Source organism: Neodiprion lecontei, chromosome 2 (genome assembly GCF_021901455.1).
Source record: "Neodiprion lecontei isolate iyNeoLeco1 chromosome 2, iyNeoLeco1.1, whole genome shotgun sequence".
In the NCBI taxonomy this organism is placed as follows: Eukaryota; Metazoa; Arthropoda; class Insecta; order Hymenoptera; family Diprionidae; genus Neodiprion; species Neodiprion lecontei.
Genome location: NC_060261.1, coordinates 36,451,434 through 36,475,566, shown reverse-complemented (window position 1 = coordinate 36,475,566; position 24,133 = coordinate 36,451,434). Strand labels below are relative to the sequence as shown.

The 24,133-nt window shown below is 40.4% G+C and overlaps 2 protein-coding genes across 3 annotated transcripts; one reads left to right on the top strand and one right to left on the bottom strand.

Moving 5' to 3' along the window:
* The first annotated feature begins 42 nt into the window (after positions 1-42).
* LOC107226605 lies at positions 43-3,330 on the top strand. Of its 2 annotated transcripts, none has more exons than XM_046732841.1 (4): positions 43-335; positions 417-638; positions 2,210-2,367; positions 2,508-3,330. In XM_046732841.1, exons 1-4 carry the CDS (start codon positions 185-187, stop codon positions 2,529-2,531), a joined length of 555 nt encoding a protein of 184 aa, XP_046588797.1. In that variant the 5' UTR covers positions 43-184; the 3' UTR covers positions 2,532-3,330. The 2 variants fall into 2 exon arrangements, with proteins under 2 accessions (XP_046588797.1, XP_015522964.1); XM_015667478.2 differs by having other exon boundaries at positions 2,210-2,419.
* On the bottom strand, positions 917-18,972 carry LOC107226603 (toll-like receptor 6). The gene is made up of 8 exons (XM_015667476.2): positions 17,351-18,972; positions 14,080-14,248; positions 9,196-9,329; positions 8,685-8,946; positions 8,052-8,318; positions 7,720-7,965; positions 7,429-7,630; positions 917-6,794 (listed from the first exon to the last, which is right to left on the bottom strand). The coding sequence occupies exons 1-8, from the start codon at positions 17,722-17,724 to the stop codon at positions 6,589-6,591; spliced, it is 1,860 nt and encodes a 619-aa protein (XP_015522962.1). The 5' UTR covers positions 17,725-18,972; the 3' UTR covers positions 917-6,588.
* Positions 18,973-24,133: the final 5,161 nt, after the last annotated feature.

The window sequence follows — 24,133 nt, the reverse complement described above, 5'->3', positions numbered from 1 at the left end:
TTGAAAATCGCGCGCTTCTTCTCTGGTGGCCACACTCCAAAGCTTAGATTCTATTTGTACCGTTTTATCGGTTTTATCCGTCGTGTTGGTAGCCATACAAATTTTGAATGGCAACGGTTTATAATATGCGTGAGGACGCTACGCGAGTTTTTAGCCGTATTTGTGAGTAAATAATCGTGATTTAATGGAAGAGTTGTTAAATTATGACATTGAAAGTATTCTACTGAGCAGAACGAACGATGTTTTTTCACACCAACAACGCGTAATCGCCGCTTGCGAAGCATTCTTGAACTCAGTTTCGAGTTCCATCGCAAAACAACGTGCTGAAAAAAATGGTAAGTTCTAAATTCATTTCGATTCCAGTATCTAAGGCCGTGTCTCGTGTTAATTAAAGATCTTTCATCTTCAATACACAGAATATCAAGAAAAGGTCACCAAAAATGCAGCCATCGTCGCCGACGTCTCGAATCAAATTCAAGAAATTCAAAATGAATTAGCAAATATTGCCCTGCGACAGAAAGTCGTGGAAAAACAGATAAGCAACATTCTCCAAAAGCAAGAGAAAGTCAAACAAGAAATAGTGGAGGGGAGATCTCAAGAAGAAAACTATTCTCTCCAATTTGTCGATCTGGAAAAAGGTAAGATACTTACATTTTCAGCTGTACTGGGAGACCAGCAGTTTAATTGAACCAATTCTGATTACTTCATTTCTGTTTTTCAATCTTCAAAAGGACATTGTAGTCGGTCTTTTTTAGTGACTGCATCTAACGTCATTTACTTTGGGTTTTACCAAACCTATGCATCGTCTACTCGGAAAAGCCACATAGCAGTTCTATATATTGTAATGTTCTTGGACGTTACGGAAATAAATATGGATTCGGGAGTTTGATTATCAAGCCAAAATCAAAGGCGTAAATAAAATGTTGAGAAAAAGCTTTAATTGCAGGGTACGTGTTTCTGGTTTTAAGTCTGAAACGAGACTGTTTTTTACAATAACGTTGGTTGACGCAGCAACCTTATTCTTTTGAAAGACATAAAAGGTTTATAAACGTCTTTTATCTATGATGACTACTAGATAATTAAAAAGGGGGCAAAACGGGTGATTTCACCCTTTGTAATAATATAATGTCGAACACAATAATCCAAAAATATTATTGTTTCACTCTAAAGTAAACCCAGAAAATTTATTTCTGTGATGTAATTACCACCTTCTGCGGGATTATATTTTCTAGAATTATTCTCGCATGAGACATGAGTGGTTTTTGATATTTTTGTTTGGCAATATATGAATAATTGCAACACCTGCACCATTTTCACATCTGTAATGTATAGGCTCTGAGGAGTCTAAATAAATGACATTGTCTCAGTCGGTAAAGACTAACTATAGCATTTCCTCAGAATAAAAACTCTACTGAAAACATTAATGGTTTAATTGACGTCATTATGAACTCCTAATTTGTTAAATTCCAATTTCGTACATGCAGTTTGGTAATAAGATCAAGGGCAGCACTTTCATCCACAGATCTTTCTCAGCTATAATTTGTTACATAGTTAGCTTTTCACCATAATCTTTTCTATGTATCCATGAACTTCACCTCAAAAAGTAGCAAAAATTTCTCAATTGTCAATTTTTGAATCTAATTTGTTGGTATTCCTTAAATTTTCACTCAACCGAAGCGTAAAATTAACATCCGAGCTGTTAACTGAGTTGCTAGATCTGTCTTGTTTATACTAGGATTTGATATGAGTACCATCAAGCGTTATCTGTGTAATGAAGGCAAACGGTTGTCAGTTTCATTTTTATGGCACTACATGAACCTTCACGTAATTATTGATATGAATGATATGAATCAGAAATTGTAACAGTGTGGAACAGAATATGAAGAAACTCTTATTACAAATAAATGTGTCTCTCCAAATTAATAAAATCGGTTGTAAGGTGAACTATGACTTTGCATCACCAAATTAGCACTCCTCAAAAACAAATGGTAGAATCATATGTTATGCTATTATAAGTCAAAACAAAACAGAGTCCATTGAACGATTATGTTACATCCCTGCTATCATTACTGGCATTCTGTGTAACACATGTCGCATTCTTTTTCATCACGATCCAGCATCATTTTTCTCATTTTATCGTACAGTGACAGGATAAGGCTCACAGATGGTTGAGCGGTAATAATATTTCAATTGAAATTCAAAATTTCAGATGCAGAGGAAAAAAAAATAAAGAGACAAATGAAATGGGATACAATAAGGAGAGCTTGTTCGGCTTATAAATTAGGTCTCCAGTTTCGTATTGAAATAAGTGAATCCTCGGATGTCTGTGATCGGATAAGAATAATTTTCTTCGAACTCCTCAAAGATGTAAGCCCCCAATATTATGTGGACTTGATTAGAACAGCTGATCTATGGCGAGGTCAGTATTTTGATTCAGTCTTTTTACCTACAGATCATCAATAGAATAAACTCGTCAGGAATTTAGTAAGATTTGCTTTTTATTCCAGTGGAACTTATTCATCCATCTTTAAGCCTAGAACATCAAGAGCAATTAAAATGTGTTGTAAACTTCGAAAAGCAGCAAGAAATTTCCGATATTACGGCATTTTTATGCCTTTTGCGAGAAATCTTCAAAGAGCTACACAAGAATTGAATAAACTTGGTTGAACGAAGACGGAAGCTAAAATGAGACAGTTGTTTGCCCAATATTGCAATCGGTGGCAGGTCATTTTGAAAATTTCATTGAAAATGAAATTTGTATGTCGTACCTCGAGATTTGTGTATGAAAAAAAGTGAAAGTGATAAAGAATTAAAAGAGTAAAGCCTTTATTATTAAAAATTGAAATATCTAATAATTGTCTCATCACATATACAGAATAACGTTTAAATTTATATTAACCTTAAAACGGTCCAATCAAAATACATTTCCATTACCTCAACCCTTAGCGTGTATGAATCGTGTAGATGAAATGTTTCAACTAAATGTAGTTGTTGTTTTAAAACGCGCAGTATTTCAAGGTGTGGTTTACCTCAACAATTTCCATCAAATTTTTAGCAGGTCTTACACCCACATGCTAAACTTTGAATTCTCAGTCAACTGTTTTTTCCTTGCGTTTTCCTTCATAGATTGAGAACCACATGACTCGTATTAGTGACGTACGTTGACGGTCACTTTCACGTCTGTAATTAGTATTATATTATTCTTTGTCTCATTTCATGTAATTCATTTGATGCGAGTTTTTTAACAAATGATCGTTACCCTCTGATTATAATTGATGACAACTGTAAATCACAGCATGGATAAATAAAAATTACCTAGATACTAAATTACATACAAGTCTCTGCTTTATTTTATATATATGGCACCTATGTAGTATATATAGTATCCTATTCAATTGCTTAAAATACTTGAAGTAAAGTTAGTTTGACGTTGCGTCCTAGCTAATTAAGCTAGCAGTCGGCACTAACGGCTGAATTCTACATTCCATATTAAACAATGTTTTAGAATTATTTGATTTAATCAAATACATTAAACCAGATAATGAAATTTAGATTAGTCTCCTTATACGACTATATTCCAACGACGTTTTGAACTGAAATGCAGAACTTGAATACTACGTTACGAGCCGATTACGTATTCATAACGCACGCCATTAACATTTTGCCGTCGTTGGCTCGAGTTAGGAGGTCAATTGATCGCCCACTATCAATCAATGTATCGAATATAATCATGTATCAAATAATTTTATTTATTTCATTGACCTCAAGGGCGTATCTATTTGACTATCGGTAATTTAATTAACGATAGAATTTCTATTGGTGAGAATTAATCGATTGCCAGGCTGCAGAATACCAGCCGTTTGCTCTTCGGTACTAAAATTAAACTTTTACAAGTTAGATAAATATTTTTTTTTCTTTCAATTTTAATTTCTGTCTTACTTCTATTCTACAATTTGATATTAAGAAGCGCCAAATCCAGTCATTTTAACAAAAATAATACAAATTATACTTAATGTATGAAATAATTTATACTATACAAATAAGTTTTTCTCTAAACATTATTGGGGTTAGTGTATCTAGATAATACTAGAACGTAGCATCCGTAGGAATAAAAACCTCCGGGAAAACACTTGTGTAATTTCCAAATAAATTCTGTAGGTTGGTTTTTTTTTTAATTACGATTCATTGAGCACCTACTACTACGTTGTTCTGATTCACTTTGTCTCTGCAAATTGACTGGATTATGCACTTTGACGATGATAGTGTATGTATAATGTGTGTTTATATTTATATATATATACACATACATATATATATATATATATCATGTGTATATATATATTAGAGGATAGTTAGTTTGAACGCACGTCAGTGCATTCAATCTCTGCATCCAAGTATTCGGTTGTGTTAGAGGAAGAACTATTTACAGTGGCTATAAAAGTATTTATCTAAACAACAGTTAAATCTAGTCTCTCCATACTTAATGTGGATAACATTGCAATATGTGCGATTTGTTTTTTTCTTCCAGTTCTATTCCTTATGTATATTGTTCCACCTCGGTATCTCAGATCCCCTATTCTAGGTCATTATTCCTCTTACAAATTTTTCGTCCGTTAATTCCTGAGCTTGAGTATTGTTATAGTCGACGTTTTACGGCTTGCTTGGTGGAATTTGCGCTTATCCTGATTTTTAATTTATACGTGAATTGAGAGAAATAACGAGGCAACAGTCAAATAGTTTGTCATGTGTTACCTCGTTGGTATTATTGGGTTTGTGAGTCAAAAAATTTATGCTACGTTTGGCAACACAAAGGTGCAGCAATCCTTATTTGAAATGGTATTTTTTTTCTCTTTCTCTTTATCCGAAGATTACTTTACGTTAAATAACTCAAAGCCCTGTAATATCGACAGTCACAATGCCATTGATAATGTATCACGCAGGTATTACTACGTATATATGAAGGTTTCGAGTAAACTTCCATTCAAAAAATATATATCGAATATTTGCAAAAAATATACATCCAACTTTAATATTCAAATTTCTTACGTTTTACAACCGTAGATTAACAAGCCTGTTATCAACAATTGTTTCCTTGCCTCGACGAACTAACAATTGGAATAAAAGGGGATGAATAGAGAACGAGAAATTTTTAATTTACAAAAATTGTTTCTGCAACAATTCAAATATCCCCTGCAGGTTTATTGCCTGAAAAACTTATTCGAATCGCGATATCGGGTGAAGTATTGATGCATTATTCATATCCAACTCTAATAACAAATCGTATCATTAATATATTAAAAATACTGCTAAAATACAAGTTAAGTAATCGTTGAATTTAACACAAAACGCTGAGCTTGTTGCACGATCTAATAATCGATGTAAACTAACGTGAAGCAGTGAGATGGACAGAGGTAGATTGTAAGTTCAACACTATTACCGGAGGCTGAATTTACTTGGCGTTTCGTACGCACGGATAAACTTTCGTACAGCACGTCACGATTTACGTTGAATATCGTGTAAATTAATATAATACCTATAGCGCGATTCGCAGAATTCGAAGGAAATTATTTTACGCGCCACTCGATCGAGTGATCATCAAAGAATATGACTAATCAAAAAGTATAAGCAATGAAGCAGGTATTTTTTCCACCGGAGTTTGACGGCGTCCTGATCTCACTGTTTCTCCGAATGAAACATTCCGCGGATTGATGAAATGTAATCTTTTTGGGATGGAACAAGTGCAGTGTAGCAATGAAATTCGACGGCAATGTTGAAAGAGTATGAAGGTACGCTTAGGATTGGTCGACGCGACCATTCGGATCATGGAACTTAATTTATTGCATACAAGACCTTTCGTATTTGTGCTGTTCGTTAGTGGCAGGCAGTTACATTATTCCGATGGTCTCAGCGTATCGAGTCCTGGGTATAGATTGACAGAATTACATAATTACAACTCTTTTCTCGTGATTCTGCATTCGAGAAATCTGAATAGCTCATAACGAATCTTATCGCATATGCATACGTATGTACCCTTAATATTATTCATCGCGTTCTTAATTAACTACCAAATGTGCAACTCCTGCTTGAAACATTTATATCGTACTGTTGATCCAACGCGGTAGTCATGTTAGTCGTATTTCTTTTTCTTGTTTTTTGTTTTTTTATTTTTTTATTTTTTTCCGATTTCGAATTTATCGTTATTCGAACAATACAGCGCAGCATCTCGCGCGTAGTCGAGTCCCTTGCCAACTTGTTGCGGACAGACATACCGCCTATACAACACATGCGATAAATTAACAGAAAAATCGATTAAAATTTATCATCGGTTGCAGATGATTAGTCGTAAACGCGAGACATAAATATGCGTTATATGTATCAAAACCTTACATAGGCGATTCGTGGTCATTTATTATTATGTTTTTTTTTTTGTTTTTTTTTCAAACGTTCATTTCCTCTTCTTTTTTAAAGGCTACGGGAAGTGTGGCGGTGATTATATCGGAATTGGCCCTGCATCGGCCATTACTGTGAGGTCTCGACTAGGTAGTACGTAGGTCTTCGTAATATGAATTTGCATAATATATCAACTAATTACTCAAGCGTCGCGGCAAAGGATACATTACCGCCAGCGGCGGTCAAAAACAAAGTCGGCGGAAGTGGAGGTAAGGGGGATGTTGGCGCACTTGGCGTTGCCGGGGTTGTCGGACAATCGTTTGCCACCCCGTAAGGCTTGGCGTGATTCACCTCAAAAGCAATGGTGATGTTTGCTATGCCGGGGTCGCACAGCACCGGGTTATCTGCAATTAGTTAAATATTTATAACGTAAGCAGTGATAATCGATTGAGCGCACGTTAGTAATTCTGTCGATTGTCCGTTGAATTCGTTCGTTATTCATCAGTCTATCTGGCCAGTTTCGCGAACGTGTATTACTTATGTGTTCTAGATGATAGTAAACACTGTGAAAGAAAAAGAAACGACAACAACAACAACCACAACAACAATAATAATAGTAATAGTAATATTGCGTGATATCGTAATAAATAACGTAAACGTCGTAAAATCTTGAATCGATAACTTTGCATCAGGCAGGGTTATCTCGACTTGTCGTAAATGTTTCTAGTGTGGGTAAGGCTGTACGCAATACAATGAGGCAGGAAGGCGATACGCCGTTATTGATGTATCAACACATCGTTAAATTCCTCAACATTTTACGACGCGTTGATTAATTTCTGGCGCCTAAATCGTCAGATTAACCGCAGTCTTTCACTCGACTATACAGGCCTACGTATGATAATATTCACTGTACTGTTTCTGGTTGCCGGCGTATAAGTGCGTTATGCCGCTCAATCAATACACCGTTAGCACTGTAGTAGAACGAAAGTTTGAAAATATGATGGAAAATACTGCGAACTAACGCCGCGTTTATCTCACCTTGAAGATATATGCGAAGTACGTCAGGTACGCCGTGTACCGTACATCTCGTGTTTGAAACGAGCTCTGCGGCGATTGATCGTATCCAATTAGCGCTCAAATCGGCCCAGCAGAGAACCGGAAGCCCGCGGAAATCGTGCTCCGAAAGTACGACCAAACGGTTGTGAGACGCGTTCAGCTCCTCCAGGGACGGAAGCCAATTCTGCAACGATATCGAGGGAGATCTTTCGCGTTAAAATGGAGTCGGAACGACGAGTCTTTCGATAAACATTTCGCAGAGTCAATTTGTACCTCGCTTGTGTCTTCGAGGGTCGTCAGCGCGTTGTGAGATATGTCCAAGACGCGAAGAGCGTTCAGACCCTTAAGATCGCGAGGTCCGAGGCTCGGTCCCAAGGCGTTATGGCTCAGATTTAATCTCTGCAGTGAGCGCATTCCCATGAACAACGAGCCCTCGAGGGTGTTCAGCTTGTTGTGCTGTAGTCGAAATTCGAACACACTCGACCCGGCAATCTCTTCGCCCTCCATTTCGACCAGGTTCTGCGTCAGCGATATTAAATTATTGTTTTCGACAAACGAAAACGGTGGCCGAGCATTCGCGGATTAAACCGTACCGATATACTAACCTCGGTCGGAGTCCAACCCTTCATCAGATAGGTGATCCTGTTGTGGGAGAGATCGACAAAGAACAGCTTGCGCAAACCGCGTAAATCCGAGAACGAGAACTCGCGCAATTCGTTGTGAGTCAAATTAAGGATCCTCAAGGAACGAAGCGGAAGCAGGGCGCTGTTACCGTTCTCGTTCCCAATCCCACGTCCGAGGGACTTGATAGAATTGTAACCCAATTGCAGTTCTTCCAGACTCTCGGCTTCCGTGAACTCGTCTTCTGCAAGCTGCGACCATAATTTTGTTTCGTGTTAATAATGGGGAAAAAAAAATGAAAAAATATGTAACCCAGATAGTTGAACGGGAGTAAACGAGACTCGGCAACAACACTGCAATAGAAATATAAGCAGCGGCGGCTGTTTGTCGCCTTCTGGATTATATGCTGCTGCCCATGATCGAATGAAGTCTATTGCTCCCGTAACGGGCGATAAATGAACAAGCATGAATAAACAGGCATCAGTTGTTGATCACAAAAAGAGCTATCGACTGGCAACAATATACCTAATGAATTTGCGCAGTATTCTGGTGTGAAAATCGTGGTGAAACAGATAAGGAAACAAATACGCTGGAAATTCGATATTTGTAAAACTCACCTCTTGTATTTCGTTGCAGGAAATGTCGAGTTTTTCCAAGCGGCGTGCATTTTGCAGCCTTCCATCGAGACTTTGAATTTTATTATTATTTAGAAAAAGGTGATCCAGACGGTGGAAGAATCGGAGTTCGGGCGGTAGATGGGTCAGCTTGTTGTTGGCGAGATGCAACAGTTTCAGATTACGTCCCACTGTCGGCAGTTCGCCGTCCAAAGACGTTAGCACATTTTCGTTCAATAGCAGCCATTCGAGCTGATTCAATTCCCTGCGCGGATGAACAAATTATCGTCAAACATGCAAACACTCTTACAACGCACCAATTATTTCGCATTGACATCAAGCGTTCGTGAAACATCACTTATAATCACAATAATCGTATCTCGTTTTGATAATGATTCCACACGAATTTTGTCAGCGTGTCAAATTACTAATCGAAGCTCTCAGATTAAGTAAATCAACTGCCGTAGGGAAGAAATAGCGAAGCAATCGAAACTTGGAATCTCGTAAGTCTTACCTCAGCGTACGATTGAGGGAACCCAAGTTATTTCTTCCCAGGTGAAGATGCTTCAGGAGAGGTGGCAACGAACCGGGATCGAGTTCCGTCAAAAGATTGTCCACAAGCACGAGGTGGTGAAGGTCAGGATTATACTGAAAATCAAGTTATATTCAGTATTTCAACGATGTGCGAATAGAAATTCGTGAACAATGCAAAGATGATCGGTTGACGAATGTTGATAATGCACCCGAACGCAGTCGCGTGATATCATCATTCGGGCAGACATACAGCAGTCGAGTCATGATTATTCGGTATGCGTAGAAAGATTCTCGATAATCGTGTATGAGCATGGACGATCGGTATGTAATCAAATTTCTCATTGTCGGTCGAAAATATTTACTCGTGCTGTCGCCTTTTCGTCTGCGATGTATGCTCGGGCATGCACCACACCTACGGTATATACAATGTGTACCTAATAAGTACAATTACATTTTCGACGAATCTGCTGACGGCTGCGGTTCTAAGGCAGTCGCAGTATGGAGCATTCTACGAAGTATCGATCAAGATCGGCAATACATATTGCTGATTTGACCCAAATTTTTTTCCGCGAAAATAGTGGTCGAAAAACAAAGCCCTGATTTTATTAAAATTCTTTCAATCATTCCTGTCTGAGATATTCTTGTTCCGAGACCGCTCATTTTAGAGAATATGAAAGAATTCAGAAAATTCCAGGAATATATGCCGAAATTTTTCATCCCTATTCTAATTCGGAGATTTCGTCAAAGCAAAAGTTGGATGTTCAAGATGACGAAAACTTTGAAAATTACTTCTGGAATGCATTGTTCGTACGAAATTAAATTTATTAAACGCCATTGCAGCAACAAACGTTAAAGTATTAAATATTTCTTGCGAGTAAAAATTTATCCGTTCTAATCTAAATCGTTCTCTCATGTTGACATACATTTTTCCATTATGCAAATCGAAAATATTGATACTATAAACGCGACACCAGGACCGTGGAATTATACCATTCTTGCCTCTTAGCGCGATTCAGGTCTGCTGATAGTTTTCGAGAAATTTCATTTAATATCACAGAAGCTTCTACTCACGATGCCTGCCTGTGTAATTATATATCAATGAATTACGTGACATAGTTTTTAGTATCCAATTAATATCAAATTAACGTTACGTAACGATAGTTTCGTACATTTTAAACATATACATACGTGTATATGTCTGCGAATTATCTATCTTAATGGATGATGACCGTCTTCGGAATACTTTAACGTTTTAAATATTAGAATAGTGCGCAATTTGATTTGTTTAAATGTTATAGAATTTATTCGTAAATATATACATATATCCAGGCCATGTTGTATCATCAACTTACAAAACGCGTCATCATTACGGCAATCAAGTGGCAGGCACATTTCTGTTGATAAGTGTATAATGAACGTAAAAATAAACGAAGAATTATCTCAAAATTTTGTTACGTTATGCTATGGAAAAATGAAGATCGGCCTCTGCTCAGAAAAACTCGTTCTCCAAGAATCTGCGCAAATGGTACATCGAATAGTAAATTTCATAAATTTTTTACAGTCAATATTATTCACTTAACTCTAATATAGCTACATCGTTTGAATCTAATAAAATATTTTTCCTCCTTCGTTCAGAATCTTTAATTTATTCTTCGGAATTATGTCATTTTTCGCTTCTTCAAACATACGTCGCATTCGTTGCAGAAATAAGATTTTTAACCAGGTCAAGCCGAAGCATTCCGATATTTCAAGACGTTGCGTAATTGATAACTCGATTTCTTTAGGCCCCTTCGGTGTTGACTTATACAAAATTGACATTGCTTCTTTTTAACTGTTTTCGTATTATACAACCGAGAGAAAAATAAAGCTCCGATTAATAAACAGTGTTCGCATTGCCATAGTTTAGTCGTGAAGTGAAACAGTTTCCCTTATTCCTTCCAGAATAAAGTAGGTATGTAAAACATCATGAACTCAATGCCGGGTGAAAATGTCAACGAATTTGCATTCGTTCGTTGTCGCTGACACGAAGGATGGTATAAGAAGGGTTGAAGTCTGGACGTGTGTGCGTAAAATTATGGCGTTGTTGATTCGTTTCTCTGACGATAGTCACGCTGTGATGAATCGTAACAAACAGTAGATCAAATAAAATATATATGTTTAATAGTACGAGGCTGAAGTTAACACCAAAACGTTGCAATATTCATTCGGATAAGGTAGTAAAGTCCCAAAATTAAAATTTTGTGAAATACCTTGAACACCCAATGCTTTTACAGAATTATGAGGGTAAGACTCAACTGCATTTTTCTATTTTTATAAAGTTTAACACGTTTAGCTGTTAACTCTGGCTGCTGGTTTCAGCTTCACTTTAATAGTTGATTTATTGTTGTTGCGAAGCACCGACGATCATGGCGTGAATCGGTAAATGGACTTTAAGTTATGTGTATAATATCGTACGAGCAACAGGGTTCGATAAGCGGACTGAAAATAAAAACATAAGGAAAACTAATGAACAAACAACGACAACTTGGTATAAATTTACGGTAGTATGAAAACCGATGAAGCTGGAAATAAATACCTGCCTCGGTATAACCAAACACCCGATTTACACATAAAATAACACACGATTAGGCTATAATACGTAACCATACAAGGCCGGAAAATCCGCAAAGCAATTAACGTCTCCTCTTATCAATCTCCTAACAAAATCCTCGTCGTAAATGTTAGCAAAACAAGGAGCAAAAGAGAGAAGAAAAAAAGAAAAAAATAGAGGCGCACACGTTACGGTGACGTTACGTCACTCGTGTCAAAGTATCAACTTCTTCTCACAATCACTAACGGAGTCTCCCCCCGAAAGATCGTTTATGTCGCGATTGCCTGAATATATGAGTTCTGTCATTTAAGAAATAACCCCAGAATTTATATATCATTGCACACCTGATTCTCAATCTACAAGCTAATTTGGTTTTGATTAGTTTTCTGAAACTCCAACAACTGTTATGTCTTCTTTTTAAAGGATTATGAATTTAGTTAATGACATCAATTAATTATCAATAACAAGCACGTAACATGGCTATTAGTATTTCATCGTTATATAATATATGAGTTCAAGATCTTCAGTCTCCCCGGTCTGATCTTTAATTTCATCGGTCCCTGAAATGTTATCAGAATACAAAAAAAGGCGATAAAAAACCCGTGGAAAAGGAAAAACAAGCGAAAAATGACTTGTGAAATTGTGAGATACACTTATGGACAAATTCGAAGTCGAAGCTCGAGATTATTTGTGGTTGAAGAATATTTATTACATGCGCCACGCCTTGGGGTAGAATTGGAGTGGGGTAACAGGAAATCCACTTGTTGAATTGACAAACAATGACCCAATTTTTGATATGGCACGGTTTCCGGTAATTTTTTATTTTTTTTTTGCTGCTTTATGTACTCCGGTCATTCATCCCGAGACATATTGAATCTGATAAAACGCTGCAGGAGTTTGCGAAGAAAACTCCAAAGTTATAAAAAATCCAAGTGACGGAACGAAGATTACGTAGAAAAGATGGACTGAGAGATATATAATAAAGAGCGCGCGTTTCCAGTCATCAACACCTAATCAGTGACATTTGCTCGCGCAAACAATACATTGGCTTGAAAGCACGACGCGCTTTGTTTACTCATCACTGCCCCCCAGTGACTGTTTAGGAATGTAACGTGTACACGTATTATAAGGATTAGGCTTACGAACGTCTCGCAATACGGGGCATTGATTTATGAGTTATTTTAGCAAGACTCGAGTATGATAATAACCAGGAAGGAACAAATGTCAAGTCTTTTTTCGGGTCTGTGTCTCATGTCCAAGTCACATGGGTACGCACAGTTAACATCGATGTGCAGCCCAGACCAATTCCTAGAAAAAAGGAGGAAGTTGATTCTTCTTCGACTCCAAATTTCGAATCAATTACTCTCGCGAGCTGTACCAGAACGTTGTAAGACACGGGACTTATTCACGTCAACCATTTATTTCAAATAAGCAGGAATGTAAATTCTTAAAACCTCAGCAGTCGTGAACTTTTTGCCGCAACAGTGGCGATGATTGTTCATTGGGCTCAGCCTCTCGTTGTTTTCTTTGAAAAATTCCCGATTGTACTCACGCTTATACGCACAAATTACGGGTCATGTCATGAGTCGTCACGGTATTGAATAACTGTCAATCGAGAATCGATTCGACGTGGGCTTTGGCACGCTGCTTACTCCGCTCCGCTTTGCTCTGCTCTTTCTCACGTCATTCGATCAATTACTACCGCTTGTGCGTATCTCGTACGTATATATGTACATCGCATGTATCCTAGACGTGTATCCATGTCGCAAACTTTACCACGGCCAGGGATCATAGCATTAGTTAATGTGAGAGCACACGCGGTCATGCCAGTATTTATGGTACTGGCGAAAATCGTACGTGTGAACAAATTGTTTTCGTCGTAGGTATCATAGGTGCAGTAGAGGAGTACAAAGATTGAAGGAAAAATCAGACTGAAGTAATTTTTCAACCTCATGCAAAAATTGAAGCGCTCCGGAAACACGATACTATGGGACAAACAAGGAAGTGACGTTTTAGCGACATTTTTCGAAGATGAGACGATTATGTTTTTTTGATGAAAATTATATGTGGTATCTTTTCCATTGGTCGAATTATAAATCATCATTTCTTGCGTCTCGCTGTTTTTTTTTTTTTACTAAGGCAGTGAAATGTCACATTCGTGAGCATAATTATTCCTATTTAATTTTCTATTACCTATACAGATACCACATTTTCGTTGAATCGAATATGTCACGCTGCTGCAGCGACGTATGAATGAATAATGTAAATGCAAACCTTGAAGTCGTCCGCTTCTACGCGCATAATTCTGTTCCTTCCCATGTCGAAGGTCCGAAGCAAAGGCAAATGCAACAACACGTGCTTTGGAATTGCGGGAACCTCGTTGTCGGCAAGACTGAAATACATCGTTCTCCCAAGGCCGGCAAAGGCATCTCCGTCCAAAAATCTGCACAAAAGAAGGACGTGAGTGTAACTATATTTTTCAATTCTCAGCATCAGTCTTATTTTTCGTTCCTACTCGAAACAGACGGTTGACATAGTTACAAAAATCAACATTCAAGCGATCAACGTTATGTACCGGAACTGTTGCTAAACCTAAACTAACAATAAGCTAACAAGCACAGAAAGGAGGTCATTGCTTAGTTTGCAACACAAGCAATTTTGGTGCAAGCATTGATTTACATCCAAAATTGAATGACTGTTACAATGTCGAATTTCCTCTGAATTTAATGTTCCCTGTATAATCGTGGCCAAAATCAAAGTCAATTCAAACATGTGATAATTTACACAAAGCAGTCAGCCAAATCATTCTGAACTTGTGAGTTTTGAAAGGACCTGGAAAAGTGGTTCCTACGGCACAAGGTCGATTTATCAGGAATACTTCGTAATTTTTTGCGTAGACTGAAGTCGTTTCTCGGCAGTCCTTTCGAGAAAAATTATTCATCTGATTTTCAGGGTTTTGGCCTGTTGTTCGCAGAAGTGTCTATTGATGCGACAATTGATGCCATGGTATGCAACCACTGCGAAGCACATAAATTTTTCCGTACTACGCGAAACTTATGGATTTCTATACAATTATTTATGTTCAAGGTACAAAAAAAAAATCGCTCGGTTTTCGGAAAGTGTGCCATCTATTTTCTATAAAATACAACCACCGTAAGGCAATTGAGAGACTTATGAATTAGTTCAGCAAGTTTAATCCCTTTGAAATTAACGTATCATTTTAATTGAAACAGCCTCGAATGTGGTAATTTTGATTTATTTATTTTCTCACGGATAAAATATTTGACAATATTAATTAGAAGTGAACCAATATTTAAGCGGTTGAACGAAGAACCGAAGCTGAACTTGGTGTGAAATGGGAAACCAAGACGAAATTATGAATTACGCTTTCGAAAGATGAAGAGCTGGTAAAAAAAGTTCTGAGAAAGTGAGCAGATCTTAATGCGGGCAATCAGGGAAAAGAAGTTTTATTGAACAATTAACCGCTACAATTTTCAACGGTGCCCTCTAACCTTCACGTTGCGTAGGAGATTTCCGAAAGCTTTCGTCAAAGAAGTCTACTCGGCATTTACTTTGCGTGAATTACATACATCACTGCACGCTGGGCGATTTGCTCTTCCGACTCCGGGATAAAAAGTCGTCGGGAAAATGTTTGGAAAATATTTCACGCACCCTGCCTCTGTCTCCATAATTGTGAAATTTTTCCCGTCCGTCTGGTCGCAACCTTCCCCAAAGCCAAATGGGGGGGAAATCGAATGTTGACGTGGCGCCAAGTTTCGTTGAAAATTGCAGCCCGAATAAAATTCTCTTATCGTCGTTTATTCACTTAATGTCAAGTTGTTGTGGTTTACGATTTAATTACTCGTCGCTGGATGATAAATGTAGGGCATTGTGATAACTACGCGCTCCCCCGAAAAGGTCAACAAGATTAAGATTACGTTACGCGTGTAAGAGCGACGAGCCAATCGTCGCCGTTCCTCCTGGTCCCGGACCCCGCCTGCCCTGACAAGGTTCTTCTTCTTACGCGTTTTCCCCCAATATTCGAACCTCGCACCTTTCCATCGTCGATCGCAGAGATCCGGCTCCGTGAGTCGTTTCTTCGCGGAATTGGATGGTCACGGAATTCCTGCGTCTCGCGATGTAATTAAAAGCGGATTAGCGAGTCCACTGACTCCGGATACTATTATACGCGTTTCTTTAACTACCTACGGATCGTTGATTTGATGGCCGGGAATTTGAACAGTGCAACGCAGCGATTAGAGACGAGACTTTGATTTCAATCGACCAATTACTCGAGTAGCCGTCGAGGACCTTCGACCTCCTGCCTAACCCAATCAATTAAGCAAACGTTGCAAATATACTCTTTGCCCAGCTGTTAATTAACCAATTACAGGGACCACTTCGTTCCTGCTTGTTATTCCTGTCGGCACGGCGAGATAATTGACAAATAAATTGTATAAGACAAACGAAGAATCACTGCGTGAGCATCTTTTGCGCGTCTTTTCAAGTCCTTCGAGGTACAATTGGACCGATGTCTGTGTTGTGTACGTAGGTATGTACGTACCTGCGTACGTATCTACGCACATCCGAGTTTTTTTTTTTTTCAAGTTTCTTATTTTCTTTCGCAAGCACAGATGTGGTAATACTCGACGAGCTTTATCAACGTAACCGTGAACCCTAGTAAAAAGATACTACATCGCATATCCGACAGCGCAGTTTTTTTGAATTCGTATCAAACAGCGACATTCATCGAACCAATAATATTCATTATATGAACGGAGTTGCGATATTTCAGTTTTCTCAAGGACGATTCAAGCGCTGACTTATGAAAAACGTTAACCAAATTGCATCATCTATTCCAAAAAATGTTATACCAATGCAACGGCCAATTTTTTTCCGGTGCTGATGTAGATGCAGGTTCAAATTGCTCCTATTACAATTTTTATTCTTGAGAAAACTATATTTTGTAATTGTGTGGCTTAACGATCGAATTGCTTAACTCGTGTTTCATTTCATCTTATCCTATTTGAAACTCGGGTTAATGATCGGTTCGGGTTACTCTAAAAGCCGGAACGCCATCGTTAGGAAAATGTTTAATGAACGTAAGACAAACGACTTTGCTAATTACGCATTTAAGTATCAACTGCTACACACCATTCGTCCGAATGATCTCAACCACTATTCTGCCGATTCGAATAATGATTTCTCACTAAATCGATTAAAAACACCTTGGAAAACGTAACATTGAACGAAAGATCTATCCCATGAACATTTGACTAGGGTCGGGGGCGTGATATTTGCTCATAGATAGGATGACAACCGATTGCAATGACTTCGAGTGATTTCGAACAGTTTCAAGCGATTTTAAAACAACTGCTTTCCAAAAGTGGTTTGTAATTTCAGCAAGCGAATACTTCCCTCGACTAGGATATAAGAAAGTGTAGGATATCGTTTCAGCAACATAACTCTGCACGACGATTCAACGATCATACTATTGTTTCGAGATGAAGCAGACGAAAGGAGGTGACACTAGATAAGGTCGTACCCGAGATTGTTGTAGTTGAGTTGAAGGTTGGTAATTGTCATCCGCAGCTCCTTAAAGTCATGCCTTGAGATGTCGTGAAGATGCGAATAGGTGACTTTCAGGGTGATTTGCTGCTCGGGTACGAATCTACCGCGGAGCGCTTCGGCGACTTGATTGAACGACTGCATCTGCTCGCATTCGACATGTATCAGTTCCGTTGTCGTTGGGTTTCCATTTCCGTTTCCATGTAACACCGCCATGGTCCCGAATTCCTGTCGACGACACGTGCACGGGCTGATCTCTCGGCGAACCGCACAGTGCAACGTCGAACTGGCCGCCAGACCAAGAAGCGTGTACAAAAGACCCGACATGATTAATATCACCACTATTACCATCCGATCGTCTTTCTATCCTCCTTGTTATGCAATCACTTTACTTCCCTCACTTCCTTCGCTCCTCAGAATTGTTCTCTTTTCGCGTGTTTCCTTCTTGCGTTTTCTCTTTCTTTCACTGCAATCGAAAACGGTCGTTCGTCGACCTTCTTACATCTACAGCGCGGCCTCTTCTACCGCAATCACGGCGAATGTCAGGACGCGGCCCCGTTGACCCTGACACCCAAGGGACGAGTGACGACGATTAACAGTCGAGCGCCCGCTCGACTCGACCTGACAATCGGACATCCGAACACACTAGCGCCGGTCTTATTGGCGCCACTCTGCGCTGCACGAAGTCACCAGGAGACACCGCCGAACGGAGATAATCTGCGGAATCTCTCGTCAAAGTCCTCAACGACTCGGCGCAATGTTTCTTATTGACGGGTCTTGGTAGTCCGCGGATGGAAAACACTGCCGACCTTCGACGTCCTCGTTATTTTCTTACTTTCGAACCGTCTAACACTGGTAACGAAATGATCTTGCCCTTTGTATCGCGAACACCCCGTTACTCGGAGGCTTGAAGAACTGCACTTGCGTTGGAGTCAAAGTCACATGGATTCGGTACGAATCGGAGCGGAGACAACACCGGGACGATGAATATTGTTCGGAAAACCTTGGTTCCGGTCCAGTCAGACACACTGCAGCTTCATCGAACCATCGATCAAGGGTGGACAAAGTCCGTCGGTGCACGAGCTCGTGTACCACTAATACCTCCTAGTTAACGCGCGCGCGCGCGTTGTAATATCTCGCGTTTTCCGTCGACGTCGACGTAGTTAAATGAACCGACACACGGACACTACTCGGAGTACACGCTTCTGTATATATACATACATGTATATATATATGTATATATATGCACTGTTGTAAAACACGGAACTGAAGGGCGCGTGCCTGTGTGTGAAACTCTCGGTGGAAACTCGAAACGATTGATCCGTCGACTCGGGGCTTATACGAATGAGAACGAACGAGAACGAATGCCAGAAGAAAACTATACTTTCCGCGACGGGTTCGTGGCCGAGTTTTCTATGTTCCGACAACCGCTGTCAGAGGCTGACTAACGACAAGCTTCTCTTACTTTCGTACGCGGTTTCAAAGCAACTCGCGCGCGGCTGCTACTCTGCTGCCACTGCTGACGCTACTGCTGCTGCTGCTTTTCCTCCTGGTTCTGCTCACTCTCTGGAGGCGGTGGTAGCATTAGCGCGCCAAGCTCTTTGAAAGTCGTACTTATACAGCTCAGGTCGGCTGGCCTAAGTTCTCGACAAGAGCGCTGGGACGATCAGTCCTCCTCGCTTCGGCCACCACCACCACCACCGATGTCGTCATCGTTTTCCTCTCTTTCCCTACCCCATCGCTTCCCTCGGCGTGTCGTTATCGCAACTATCACGTGATCAATCATTGTTCCCGCATCTCTTAGAACTCTCCCTCTATGTAAGCTACGGTGATTAATTGAGGAAATCGATGGATTTGAAATAATCGAGGCGTTCGTGATTCCGGTTTTTCCATTGAATTCGATTGATCTTGATTTTTGTTCTAAGCCTGATCATTCATTCTGGAATTTGGAACAAATTTCGCGCAATATCCAAGTCTCGTATAGGAAATTCTTTAATGCGAGTCAGTTTTTCTACAAGGTAAATGCAGTACGCTCTCTTTTCAGAAATATCACCGCGCGTTTGCACCGTTCAACATTCTTACGAGATTATTAAACTCTCGAGCCAGATTTATGTTCCTCCGGAATCTCTGACGAACCAAATATGCGATGCAAAAAGAGAAACACTCCGTCGTAGTTATTTGCGTTTCCGAGCGACTAGCGGGGGTTGTTTTTCTTTCAGCTTTGAACGCGTGCACGAGATGAGGATTCGCGACCAGAAAAAATGACGAAAAATGTCAAAGGTCGAGCGCAAAGATTACCTTCTTTTTCTACGCTATGAACGAAATTTGAACGTGCCTGTATTGCCGTCATTGGAATAGCGATAATCGCGAAAGACATAAAACGAAACGATGCAAATAAACTCTCGGGTGAGGAAATTAAACGAATTTATTCCACGCGATTCGAACGGTGGATAAAACACGTAGCAGCCTCTTCCTATCGTGTCCGATCTTTCCATGTAGTTATAGTTGATGCCTCGGCTACCGAATTCCTTCGGCCGAAAGTGCACCAAGAGGCGAACGGTGGCGCGTCGTTGCCCGTGCCGTTGGCAGCATATAAACACGCCTGGAGGAAGCGAAACGCCCCGATATCGCCCCGTCTCTCTCCGTTCTCAACGCCCCGCCAAATGGCAATTAAGTGCGCCGTGAAATAAATCAGGATCCAAGGCGTCTCGGCACTTTCAACGTGACGTAGCGTCACCGCCAGCACAACCTCGATGCACACTCGCGCTTCTTTGGATGATTGCACAGTCGTGTAATAGCGTCGGTCATGACGGAATAGTAGCGATGATTCAGTGTCGCTGATAGGTAGAATCACCCATTTACCTGGCATCATCGTGCTTCCGAACCTCCGTTGGATAACGCTCTACATAATGGTATTGGTAATGCTACCTAACGTCAGCAAAAGACCTCCTTGGTTCCCCGAATTTAGTTCGAGTATCCAACCGTCGGTTAAATCACCTTCAATTGTCAGCTCGGCGTGTTATATTCATCCTCCATCCGTTTCAATCTTGATTTTGACTCACTGGATTTATTGACACTGGTCAACGACAAACTTGTGCCTAGAAAACGTTCCGGTTTTCAAAAGCGAGAGTGATCTCGACAATGACTTGTTCCCAACTGAGATATGCTCAACCCTTTTCGACTTTTACTTCCGAACGAATTGTGAGAAATGTTTGATTTTTTATTCCACCTAGTACGGATCTGCGTGAAAAAGTGACGTGCAGTGTTTCACGTTTATAATACATTCGGACTCGATATCATCCACGTCTTAGAGTTAATCTATCTATCGTTTCATTAATGGCAGTAAATGTACGGATAAGAAATCGTATGACGCGATTCATTAATTCGTCGATCGATTTTCATCGTGCGATATAACATGCGACATCCGGGTATTAAGTAGTAAAAAATTGTACGAAAAACGTATCCACCTAATCGTCAGTTTGATTGCAACAACGGTCGATAACATTTGGAATTCATTGCCACTGTGGTCGTTCAACCAACGCTAATTGGAAGGAAAATTTGCAATGATTACGTAGTCCTAAGTTCGTCAGTTGCTCGTATCTGCAGCCTGGTAGTGTAGTATTATCGTCGACGTCGTTATCGGCATGCCAATAAAGACATCGCTAGGTTCTGGATATTCTCAAATGTAACCGGCGACGATTAGCTACGGAACGTGATAGGTCTTCAGTTTCACGCGTAGTTTAGATTTCGATTTGTGAGATCTGCAGCACCCTCTAAATTTGAATCAGTGAATTTTCACTGATATTTCACTGATTTCCAGTGCGTATATACTTCCAGTGGTGTACTTATAACTGATTCACATTTAGAGAGCAGCCATATCGATTGTGCTTGCTGGGCTGCGAGCATGTGAGAGCGGTGTTGGCTTTGATAAGAGGAAGCAATGCTCAACTTTTGACCTTTGCCTAGCCGCTCGGGACCCAGCAAAGAAAATACCAGATAATCGATTCAACGCGTTTCCAGTAAAATACGTAACTAGTTTTTGGAATTCGGTTTGGGTTGACTGACATGCATTTAGAAGTGTCCCATCTTTCCACGCATCCGAATGCTTCTACACCTCGATCGCACTTTGCCAGCGTTCGGTATAAAGTCACGTTTCTTGCTCACAATCGGTGTAATCGGCTTGTTTACTCCGAACTATCGTTCTTCACGAAACCAGTATTTCCGAGTATCCCCTGTAAAATTATTAAATCTAGAGAGATAGAGTTGTTGATCTAATGCCGTGTAATTCGACCGGCATGTTCGATGCAAGAATGACAAGCAAAGTGTTCGAAAACACCTGCGCGATGGAAAATGCCGATCTTGGTTGATGGTGTTGAAATGTTTATTGTACATGTACAAGGAAATGACACAAATCAAAATCCATTTCCATTATACGCGGTACGAAGAGAAACGGATTAAGGAGGTCGGAATGCGGCGTGTTTCGAATATCCGAAATTCCGAGGTGGATTCAAAAACAAGCAATTAATCTCCTCTCGTTCTCTTCCTCTATACTATTGCGTTCTCCTTTCCACCCCCGTCGTCACTTCTCGCCCATTTCTCAGGGCGAGACGCGAAGAGGTTTATAACAACGTCGCATTCCAGTGGGAAGGAACTCTCGGGAGCCACAGAGACGAAGTCGGGTGCTCTGTTTGAAAAAAATGGGCCAGCTCAACAGGTTTTTCTTTTTATTGCTTCGAGAAATCCACCAAAAATTCGTAATAATTAGCGTTGCTGAGTTTTGACAAAAGAAATCTATGAGCAAAGTATGGTACAAATTCCATGTGTCTTTTTTGCAAATCCCTTCAAGTTCAGTGACATATGGTCGCCCGTATAGTCACCGTATCGCTAACTAATTATGCTTTCCATTGTTTGAATTACACGTAGTACGTACGAGCCGAAACTAGCAACATTTATCAAATCACGAAAAGCTCACTTGACGCTTCAAAATTCCTATTCAACGGGAACGAGGCACGACAATATTTAAAAATATGAAAAAAAAAATGTAAAAAACAATAAATGTACCATCCTCCACGCACGATTAATTGTTACACCGTGCGCGTCAGTTGGCACGCCGCATTATATACGGGAATCGCGGTGAATTTACGTAGGTACATACCACAGAGAACGCGTTATTGTACGGACGTAGATAGTTTACAAGTTCGGCGACGGCGATAGAGAGATGACGAATGCAGCGAGTAAAATCGAAAAAGATTTAATAAACTGTACGGAGTGGTCTGTCCGTCGACGGCTGTTATCCCGGTTATCGGGGAACCGTAACTAACCATCCTCCGAGGCATGTACGCATTAACGTCTGTCTGCAAGTGAATAGGACGCTGCTGCCGCCGCGTGAAGCCCGAGTGTGTACGGCGGTGTAATATACGGAGGTTCGCCGTGTTGGTTAACGAATGCGAGAATGCGGCCTGGCGCCAACGCACACACCACCGGGCACCGATTACCAATCGCCCGACGTCGTCGACGGTCCGTTCGTGCCTCCATTAAACAGCGTGGCTCGTGGCCCGTGGCGACGCTGGCGAACGCGGCGCTCTTCTTGCCGCCGGCGTGGATATCGTCGACCCTGCGGACCCGGCATCGTTCGCGATGGCGTCGTCGTGCTCGACGCCTGGAACGTCGTCGATCCGTCCTGGTCCCGCCCGCCGTAATATGTCATGTCGAACGAGTATCAGAGGCGCTCCTCGACCCCTGGGGCAGCCGCAAGCACGCGACTACCGGCCGCGCCGGTAGCGCCAGAAAACGATCAAACAAAGGTCGACTTGACGAATCCGGCAAGCATGCCGGAGATTCCACCCACGCCCCCGCCCCGCGGACCGTAATTATTTATCGACGACGATGCCTCGCCGCCTCCCCCGAGCGTTATCCGAATTCGGGCCTCCGGCTGACTTAAGATTAAGTCAAGTAAACTACGGAGCTAAGGAAGAACCGTTGCAACGCGATTTTCGAAATTATTTGAAATTCGGTTAACCGTTATAAAAGAAAACGGAGTCGTATTTTGAAATCTTCGTTCCTTCAAGATCGTTGCGAAAATATGAAAACAGCGATTTTATTCCAAATGTTTCGTTACGATAACGTTACTAACTTTAATCTCGTTCGAAATTGGCTAAAATCGGCACAATTTTCACTTTTCTGCATCGTCTGGGATTGTACTCACAGCTGTGTGTTCGCGAATATCCTCGAATCGAGAACGAATTCGGAACAAAAAATAAATATGCATGATAATTCAACGGTCGTCGTAGCGATTTTTACGATTACAGGATAAAGGTAATTTCGTTATCACCTAAATTTCCAAGTTATTCTTGGTACCGTTACTCGATGACAACTTTTACACGATTGTCTATGTACGGATATTGGCAAACTAGCGGATATTCGCAATACTCACTGTTTGCAAAGGGTCAACGATCTGTTTTACACGTATTTTTTACGTTCACTTGAATCAGTTTTCTTATCGTTAGACCTTGTTTTCCCACGGAAATGAGTCAAATATAAGTTGTGATCTGGAAAATTTCGCAGACCTTTGGAATCCTGAAGCATAGAATTTCCTCAGTACTACAGTTCACGATAACGATTATACTAAATTGTAGCAGTACCTAAGGATAAAAAATTAAACTTCAACCGTTAAAAACCAATATATGGAATGGCTCATAAGGGATTTTAAATATCGTACCAGATTTTTTACCATCGCCGTACGAAGATTTGTGCAGGCCTC

Bases quoted from the DNA above. Each gene is read 5' to 3' on its own strand.
- LOC107226605 (XM_015667478.2), top strand. From the start codon at position 185: ATGGAAGAGTTGTTAAATTATGACATTGAAAGTATTCTACTGAGCAGA. The intron at 336-416 runs GTAAGTTCTAAA...TTCAATACACAG, and splicing joins ACAACGTGCTGAAAAAAATG to AATATCAAGAAAAGGTCACC. The intron at 2,420-2,507 runs GTCAGTATTTTG...TTTTTATTCCAG, and splicing joins AACAGCTGATCTATGGCGAG to TGGAACTTATTCATCCATCT.
- LOC107226603 (XM_015667476.2), bottom strand. From the start codon at position 17,724: ATGGTAATAGTGGTGATATTAATCATGTCGGGTCTTTTGTACACGCTT. The intron at 7,966-8,051 runs GTTAGTATATCG...TCGCTGACGCAG, and splicing joins AGGGTTGGACTCCGACCGAG to AACCTGGTCGAAATGGAGGG. The intron at 7,631-7,719 runs GTACAAATTGAC...ATATCGTTGCAG, and splicing joins CCCTCGAAGACACAAGCGAG to AATTGGCTTCCGTCCCTGGA.